Raw genomic sequence first — 9,229 nt, forward strand, 5'->3', positions numbered from 1 at the left:
AACCTTTAATATATGTAACAACTCAGATTGTTGCAGCTGATTGTAAGACTGACCTTTTTTGTAAGAAGGCTTTGTCTTTGTGGATGGCTTGCAAGGTAAGATACACAGGAAACAGACCGTTTGCCAGTGGCTGATCCATTTGATTCTCCAACTTAGAGAGGGTAGCTTGTAACTCTTCAGCTAGCTGTTTACACACACACACACACACACACACACACACACACACAAATAAGGGTCAACCAATGATCTACTGACCATGGAAAAAAACTCAGAGAAAAAATGCACAATAATATTTTTTTTAAGCATGTTTCTTGATTCTCACCAGAGAGTCCAGTTTTCGGTAAACCACACTGAAAACATCCAACTGCACAGCACTGGAAACAGAGGGAGAGAGAGCATTTTATCAGTCAGTGATGTGAGGGATGGACAAGAATGGCTATCAATTTAACTGTCCGATAATTTCAATAGCAAAAAAAATGGCAAAGAAACAAGTTCAAGAATTGTTCTGATTAGGCCTTCTCTATATTCAATGAGCAGCACATGTATTCAGCTCCAAAATCCAAAAGAAATTCAAAAATGTTATAAAAATTAATTAGCGGACTAAATTAAAACAGAAATTAAGCTAAGACATATGATGCTATTATATATGCGTTGGTTGCATTTAACAATTTTACAGTTACCTGAGAAACACCTTATTCCAGACATCTTTACTGAGTCTAATGTCTTCTTGTACTTCTCCAATCAACCGATAGAGAGCACTGATGGACTCCAACGGATCCTGTCAGAGAGCACTTATAAAGAACCTCAACTAACACCTAAACTTACTGGAATAATATATGTTTTATATGCATGTAGAATCATTGTCAATAATCTGCATGGTTTCTCACCTTGGCCACGGGTTGATATAAACCTTTTTTGCTGTTAAACCACTCTTCTGTGCCATTCTGGGAGAAATGGGACATGCTTTAGGTGACTAAATATATCAATTAAGTCACGCATGCAAAGCCCAAAAACTAGCCTGTTTGTTCTCAAATACACAGAAAAACATTTTTAAAAGAGTGTTTTATTGTGATGTACAGTATATAACATCGATATAGTTCTACATACTTAACCTATATACTATATTTACTTTTTTCTATATACTTAAATAAGATTTTGTTACTCACAACAACAGCATCAATGACCTCAGCTTGTAAGTCAAACTGAGCAGGACTGAGCTTCTGAAATGCTCGGGTCTTACAAATCTGAACAAGAACCCTACACACAACACATAAATATACTTTATGAGATTTTAGCATATAAACTATATATATATAGACAGACACACACAAATGAATGATTCTTAACATATGTTTTCATTTCTGTGTGTGTTACCTGAGCAGAGTTTGTAGCTGTGGTGTTGTTTTAGGGGTTGGAGGATAGATGTCCCTGAATTTAGACACTAAGCAGAGCCCATACTGCAGAAACCCATTTAGAGATTCACCTAGCTCCTGTTTCTGTGGCCATGCAAACATGTTTTATATGTTTTTAAACATGTTTTCAATTTTAACATATTTTAAAGTGTAAATAATCCCCTAAAAAGCCTGGCAGCATATTTATCAGTCACTACTTCAGTCCTCAGTGTCACATAATCCATTAAAAATCACTCTAATATGCGGATCTGGTTTTATTTTATTCTTTAAAGAATCAATACTTTAATTCAGCAAGGATCCATTAATGGGATCGTTCAACCAACTATGAAAATTATGTCATCATTTACTTTTTAAAAATGGAAATCAATGTCTACCCACAACTGTTTGGTAATGAATATTCTTCCAAATGTTGTGTTTAACAGGAGAAAAAAAAAAAGAAAAAAAAAACTTGAGTAAGTGTATTTTCATTTTTGGGTGAACTACCCCTTTAAATTGATCGAAGGTGACAGTAAATCACATACATAAAGTACATAGAAGACAAAAATGACTAGAATAAAAATGTTTATCACATGAAATTTTTAGCTGCTTTCTTGTGACAGCAAAAACAACTCAACTTTACCACAGCATGATTATAAGACTTGATATCAGCCTGTAACACTGATGATTTATGTGATAAACTGCTAAAACATCATGTGACACTGTTGCAACACCCCTCCCCATGATGCAGTGTAGAAAATACTTTCTAATTCTGTGGTTGTGGGTTACAGCTTTCAAGTCTCAGGGGCAAAATACCACACAAGAATCACCAACCTGTAGGTAGGGGAGTTCCTGTTGATCCCAGTGGTACTCTATACTGGTCAGCTGCTGGAAAAGCACAGTAGAGTCCACCTCCAGACTTTGGTAAAGTTCGCTGTAGGCCACCCACTTCCTATGTAGCACCACAAACAGCCCACACATATGCAAGAGAGATTAAAATTCATCAGAATTTACTCCATTCAATTCATCTAAACAGCATGCTGACACCGCTGAGCTCACTGTACTGGGAATGGAGTTAAAAAATGTTCATGAAAGGCACAAATCAACACTGTCTTGGCAGCTGTGTTCATTTAATCAGGCTTGCTTTCAGATCAGTTTTTTATATATATATATATATATATATATATATATATATATATATATATATATATATATATATATATATATATATATATATATATATATATATATATATATATAAGTTTGATGGTATATTCTTACGCCAAGTCTTGGAGAAAAGGTGAAATGTCATTCTGGCTGGCGTAGTGCTCGAGCAGGGCTAACCCCTCCCCGCACAACTCTCCCTTCCACGGAGTACTGTCCTGAGGGGTGAGAGGAGAGTGGCATTGAAAAACAGAGAGTGTGACTGTGCTGTGAAAAGAAAAACTTTACGGTATATAAAGGGTATTGTGCAGAAGGAAGTGATGTTGGTGCTTACGCAACCATCGGTCATTTAAGATATTTCATGATTTTTAGAGAAGCTTTCATAAATTCTCTTTTAAATGTGCACCTGTTGTTTGGAGACATGGTCTTGAACAAGCTGCTGCAGGATGCCACAGTAATTCACATAAGGACTCCGTCCAGCACTCAGGGTGTCATCTCTCTGTAATAAAGGAATAAATTAAATGTGGTCACACTTTATTTTAGCGTCCAATTCTCACTATTAACTAACCATTAACTATGACTCAATTAACTCCTTATTTGCTGCTTATTAATAGTTTATAAGGTAGTTGTTAAGTTTAGGGTATTGGGTAGGATTATGGATGTCATGCATTATATGTACTTTATAAGCACTAATAAACAGCCAATATGTTAATAGTAGACATGCTAATAAGCAACTAGTTATTAGTGTGAATTGGACCCTATACTAAAGTGTTACCTTAAATGTTAGCTATGGATCTGTCATTCAGTCATAAATGAGCTAAAGTATGCTAAAAGTATAATAGTCAGTTTGCAGTGTTCATCTCTGGTTTGGTCTGTGTCCAAACAGATGCTTGTTTTTACAGATTATATATCACAACGAGGCATTTCACTTACTTTACATCAGTATAGTTTTGGAATTTTATGTGCTTTTGTCATTTGTATAAATTTTTCTTTTCTTAAATGTTACCTTTTAGATTTTATTAGTTTCAGATGTAGAATTAGTTCTTTTTTATTTTTTCAGATTTAAGTGCTTCAACAATTTTTTTTTTCATCTAATACTTATATTTTTCATCTTTATTTCAATTAGAAATGTTTACATTGTTTTAGTTTTAGTTCATGACAATTAATTCACACCTTCTAATGCAGAAGTATTTAGGCTCGGTTTCAAAAATTACAAGATAATAATTGCACGTGCTCTGGTCATTCACACAGTTGCACTTCACAAAAAAAAAAATACATTTCTTTTAAACAAAAACAAAACAAAAAATACAGAAAAGAAGTACTTGCAACACAGTGGAAAATCCCTTTGTGATCTTTACGAGTTAACCAAACAAAAACCACAATTTTTAACTACTGAAAAACTTGATAGCTTGCTGATTAAAAGAGGAAAATAAAAGCGTTCACCTCTTTATGAATGAATTTAAGCTGAAGGTGACACTGTCCCCTGTCTGGGTATGTCTCTGTTCGGGGCTCCAGGATATACCATGTGTCCTCTGTGCAATGCAGCTCCTGCCCACAACACACACACAGTACATAAAGCACATGCAACAGAAATATAAGAGATTGGGATATCTTTGTCGTTTATATTATATTATAATATTCCTTTAAACATTGCATAAAACCTCATATGTCTGAAGTAAGATCAGGTAACTGGAATTGACGAGCATTGTCTAAAGTTATGCAAAATACCTTCAGCTTCAGAACAATATTCCCCAGGAAATCATCCTGGCCTTTTTCTTTTTTAGCATCTTTTATCATCCTGCGAAGAGACAGTTGAACACTCAACGTTACATTTAAAAGCCAGCTCCATTTATAAGAATCATTTAAAATATTTTGACTGCAAAATAATTCTTTATTTAACAGTTTGCATGAAATGTTTCAAACCTCCTAAGTCCATGGAAGTTTGTGCGAAACTCATCAAATTTTTTCACTAGTGACACCTCTTCATCTTTGTCCCTTAAAATAGGCATGATCGAGGTGATTAGAGTTAACAGATAATGTAAAATACACAGTGCAGTACAATCGGTATTTCTTAGTAAAAAGCAAGTTCTTTTCACGCACCACATCTCAATGTGGAAACTGGCATTTGAGATGTCTTCAAATTCCCTTTAAATAGGAAACAAGCGTTGAGACAAAACCATCAGTCAACAAGTCATTAGAACAACTTCGTTTCTATAGAAGAAATGAATAATCACAGTTTGAAGGCCTCGTCCCAGACGGGGTTGAGTGTCTGTTTCTTTATGGTTGTCTGCAACACATGTCCTTTAGCTGAACCCCGAACTACTGCTTTCTGAGGTTTATTGGATGATCCACCACCACGAGACTCCTTGTTTTCACTAAGGATCGACAGCAGGCAGTACGGATCACTGAATCCTGTAATCAAATACGCAGATACACGTAGAGGTTGTCTGGATAGTATTTATGTTCAAATCCTGAACATCCATTCTGCAGGAATAGATATGTTTGTCTTTTCACTATTCTGTAAAATTAACAACCCACTGGCAAAAGACAGCAGATAAAGTCATACCACTAATGTCCTTCCCCAGAATTCCTTTGGCTTGTTTCACTGTAACCATGAGGCTGTAGATCGGAGTCTAGTCATGGAGAAATTTACACATGCATTTCAGTAAATAACAACATAATGAATGTAATGAAGTACAGACTAAAATAAACCTGCTTTTTACATGTGGTATAGGCGGTAAGCTTTTCTTGCGATCTTGCAGTCTTGTGAAGTTTACAAGTGCTTTTCCGTATACATGAGAACACATAAGCGGTCTTGATCACCCTGTCTGGGTGTATTTTTCAATAATGACTAACTGACTGTATTGTATGCCTTATAGATTACATATAATGTGGATTATATTACACAGGAGATTATATCTTTTTTTTTTAATGTGAAATTCTTACCTGCATGCTCTTGACTTTTTCACTTATGGTTTTATGCTCATCTTCTGTTATGGAAAATGCCTGTAAGAGAATGAATAATAATAATTAAAAAATTACAAACGAAATGCAACTATATAATGAATAACAACCATACTGTAAAATATTTGACTACAAACAAATCCAAAGAAAAAAAGGTGTGTTACCTCTTTGATATAGTCTTGTAACTGCTTGGCACTGTATTGCTCTTTTGTGTGAGTTTTTCCTAAAAGATGAGTGATTGTGTACAGAAGCTCCTTGTATAGCAGTTTGAGCTGCGGGGAAAATAATAAGTCATTATTCCACAAAGCTCACAGGAAAATATGTGAAGTTCTCAGTCTCTGATGAAGAATTACCTCATTCTCTTTATGTCTCTTTTCACTCTCCTCTGTGTTCTCAGAGTTGTTGCAATCCTGATAGTTTAAGTATATTGTAGCAAATATAATCATTTGTTAACATAATACATTGTACTTCTTTAAAAAAAAGAACAGAACTAGCATCAACAGAGTTTTAAAATCTCTTCAACATTTTTTTTTTGAATGAATAATCCCTTACCTTTCTGTTCACTTTTCTGGTCATGCCCATTCTCCGTGCAGGTGAGGACTGCGAGAGAAAGAAGACTTTCAATTAAAATCTGAAATTCACAGAGAACTGCGGAAATTTAGAAAGAAAGAAAGCATAAATATTTATACAGTACCTGCCTCTGTCGGAGCCGACTCGACCCTGTCCTCTCAAAGTTGGTCTATAGATATAAACATATGAAACAAAGATAATTAACTAGAAATGTATCATCTGCAATAGTCAGACTGTTAACAATCATATAGAAACTAAATGCAAATAGCTTTGTTGATGTATCCAGACACAAAACTTCATAGACACATAATGTTGTCTAATATAATTCCTGATATTCCTATTTTTATTGCTATAAAACATCCAGCAGAATTGGAATCTTTTATAAAATAAAATCACATAAACACTTATGCCTTATCTTCACTGCATCACTTCCTTATTATTAGCAGTAAGGAAATTCATCATAGTGACCCACCATCATGGGTTTAGCATGTTGCTAGTGTGCCTTGTTTTTACTGAAAACTATGTAATAATATTTAATAAATAAAATGTCAAAGCAACCCATGTAACAGAAACTGTTTCAACATCAAGAATTTAGCATACAAAGTTTATATTTATGTAACTGGTCACCATTTTAATTTCTTCTGTTTTCTTTTCTTTTCTTTTTTTTTTTTTTTGCATTTAATATAACTTTTTAAAAAAGTGCTGCGGTGTGTCAAATTATTATTTTTTTAAAAGCACAAATGTTGTTGCTCAGTGAATATGAGGTCACTAAACTGAAATTAATTTTAAAAGAGTTATAAAAATAGTTTCAGTATGCTACTGCAGGACACTGCTTGACATGTCACATCACCTACCCTCAACTAATGCAACATATTAGGCAAGTTATAAAACACTCTTTTGACCCAAAGAAGAAAAGGGGTTTTAAAAAGTAATGCATTCTACTAACCTCTTTAGGAGGAAGGAGTAGGTTTTCCCCTTGTGTGGATGCCGCATCTTGGACTGGTACCATATTTTACAGCTGTACTCCTCAACCAGTTATTCAGCTCTCCTAAACACAAGCAACGTGAGTGACAGATGCTCACAGCTTTTCTGCAGTTATATCAAATAGTCAACCGTTTTCACGGACGTCTCATGTTTATGTGCACAGTGTTTCATTTAGGGTGCGGAAGTTGGCGTTTCCTGTTAAAGATCGGACCTGCAACTTTAACTGTTTCTTCATACATCTGAAAATGCTAGCACGTCAACTCCTCATGTTGTTCTGCAACTCCATCTTCCTTCCTCTCTCACAATGCACAACTCTATTCCACCCACTCTTTATCTTTATGCATTCAGTGGCACCAGCAAGGTGCAGTCTTGATCACTTCTTTTCAAACAGGGGGCTCTGCTCTTATAGTTTCCATGGTTTGACATAGAGATATGTTGCCCGTCTGTAGCTGCAGCACATACTTTTTAATAATGAAGAACACCAATGATTTGCATTAGGAGAAGAAAAAGCTTCAGACCGCAAAGCAGTGTGGAATCTAACAGTTCCCAAACTCTATGCTGGGAAGAATCAATAGGAGACAATGTATCTCAAAATAAAGATTAACTTTTACAGTGCTCATTAATTTGAAGATATTGACGACAGAATGTAGACTGTATGTAGAATGTAGTATGCAAATCTTAAAAGTAATTTTTCTAGAAACTGTCCGAGTTAGAATAAACCAAGGACAGTCATATGTATTCTCTACGCTAAAAGCAACAATGTTATACTATGTCCAGAGGCATAAATGCATAATTTTGTTTTGTTTAGCATCATTTTTCATGCAAAGAACTTACCGTTCCAGTTGGGTTTCTGAGTCTGTGACCTGCAGCAAAAAGTGTGATGCTAATGTTTGGAAAGTCCCGCCAACATGTCATTTAATATTGCATTTGTAAATGACAAATACCAATAAACACCTTTTATATTTAGAGGTGTAAACCTCCAAGAGGACTGCAATATGTTTAAAAATAAACTACATTTGACCATCATGTCGTCATAATAACGAACTCCTGGTTTTGAGAAAAATGCGAACATGCAAAACACACAGTTACTACTGTGTGTTTTGTATGTACGTTATACATGTATGTATGTATTTTCTTTAGGTTTAAAATCTTAAAATATTTTAAATATTTGACTAAAACAGTTTACTTTAGTCTGTATTATAATGCTTATTATCCAACCCTGGATGTGTGGTAGATTAGTAGTATATTGTATACTGTTTGTTGTAGCCGTATTGAACTCCATATGGTATGTTGTTCGTTGTGCTGCAAATCATATTCCTAAATGATTGTAAACACACTGGGAAAGAATCAGGTTCGTATCCATCACATTAAACCTCCAGCAGCACGCGCCGCTGGTGTAGTGGTATCATGCAAGATTCCCATTCTTGCGACCCGGGTTCGATTCCCGGGCGGCGCAGAAGTTCCTTTGTTAAGGTCATGAAATAAATATTACAAAAAATAAATTAATAGCGATTAATGTTGGATGTCCACAGACTCACCTACAATAATCAAAAGTCTCCTAATAAAGCGCAACGTCGTGCGCATCTGAAAACTAAAGCCAGTTCAAATTTTCTGATAAAGTTATATATTTATGGTTACATTCATTTTATTCGCGGTCTACGTCATCAGCGACATTTTCTGATAAAGTATTTTCCTCATGAAATTTACTGGATTTAGACGTTGCCTATTTAAATAGCCTCTGTATTTGTGAACTAATTTAAAGCGTGAGAATGACTGCCTGTTGTACCATTCGAGCGCAGGCTGTGAACGAGCAATTGAAAGATCAAGTCAAAGATTGAATGAATCACTCACCACCTGGCTGATTTCTGAACGAATATGAATAAATCTTTTTAGTGAAGGGATTCAAAAGATTTACCTGATTTTTTTCAGACGAAATATGCTGCCTAATTGTTGATCTTTTATTTACAGACACTGGCTCTTCCATGAACACTTATTTGTCCCAAAAATGAAAATGTGATGTATGTAGAACACAAGGATCTTTAACACAAACCGTTGCAGTCTATCAGTCTTATAATGGAAGTGGATTGGAAACACGGCTAAAACATGTAATAATAATAATAATAATAATAATAATAATAATAATAATAATAATAATAAAA

At 34.8% G+C, this 9,229-nt stretch overlaps 1 protein-coding gene and 1 non-coding gene across 2 annotated transcripts in view; one reads left to right on the plus strand and one right to left on the minus strand.

Moving 5' to 3' along the window:
* Window positions 1-8,022, minus strand: part of LOC128025455 (protein unc-13 homolog D) — a 13,893-nt gene extending 5,871 nt beyond the window's left edge. Inside the window, exons 1-22 of the mRNA XM_052611854.1 lie at window positions 7,905-8,022; window positions 7,033-7,134; window positions 6,211-6,255; window positions 6,069-6,116; window positions 5,870-5,926; window positions 5,681-5,788; window positions 5,499-5,558; window positions 5,119-5,185; window positions 4,787-4,964; window positions 4,653-4,697; window positions 4,476-4,547; window positions 4,281-4,350; window positions 3,996-4,100; window positions 2,959-3,051; window positions 2,670-2,770; window positions 2,223-2,340; window positions 1,375-1,496; window positions 1,167-1,257; window positions 888-944; window positions 681-778; window positions 323-374; window positions 54-184 (exon numbers count right to left, since the gene is read on the minus strand). Of these exons, the coding sequence (XP_052467814.1) occupies window positions 54-184; window positions 323-374; window positions 681-778; window positions 888-944; window positions 1,167-1,257; window positions 1,375-1,496; window positions 2,223-2,340; window positions 2,670-2,770; window positions 2,959-3,051; window positions 3,996-4,100; window positions 4,281-4,350; window positions 4,476-4,547; window positions 4,653-4,697; window positions 4,787-4,964; window positions 5,119-5,185; window positions 5,499-5,558; window positions 5,681-5,788; window positions 5,870-5,926; window positions 6,069-6,116; window positions 6,211-6,255; window positions 7,033-7,095 (1,781 nt within the window). The 5' untranslated portion in view covers window positions 7,096-7,134; window positions 7,905-8,022. The remainder of the gene's footprint in view (window positions 1-53; window positions 185-322; window positions 375-680; window positions 779-887; window positions 945-1,166; window positions 1,258-1,374; window positions 1,497-2,222; window positions 2,341-2,669; window positions 2,771-2,958; window positions 3,052-3,995; window positions 4,101-4,280; window positions 4,351-4,475; window positions 4,548-4,652; window positions 4,698-4,786; window positions 4,965-5,118; window positions 5,186-5,498; window positions 5,559-5,680; window positions 5,789-5,869; window positions 5,927-6,068; window positions 6,117-6,210; window positions 6,256-7,032; window positions 7,135-7,904) is intronic.
* Window positions 8,023-8,455: 433 nt separating this feature from the next.
* trnag-ccc (transfer RNA glycine (anticodon CCC)) lies at window positions 8,456-8,526 on the plus strand. Its single transcript has one exon. It is a non-coding gene; the product is annotated as a tRNA-Gly (tRNA).
* Window positions 8,527-9,229: the final 703 nt, after the last annotated feature.

The sequence above is a fragment of the Carassius gibelio genome, chromosome A12, assembly GCF_023724105.1.
Source record: "Carassius gibelio isolate Cgi1373 ecotype wild population from Czech Republic chromosome A12, carGib1.2-hapl.c, whole genome shotgun sequence".
NCBI classification, from domain to species: Eukaryota; Metazoa; Chordata; class Actinopteri; order Cypriniformes; family Cyprinidae; genus Carassius; species Carassius gibelio.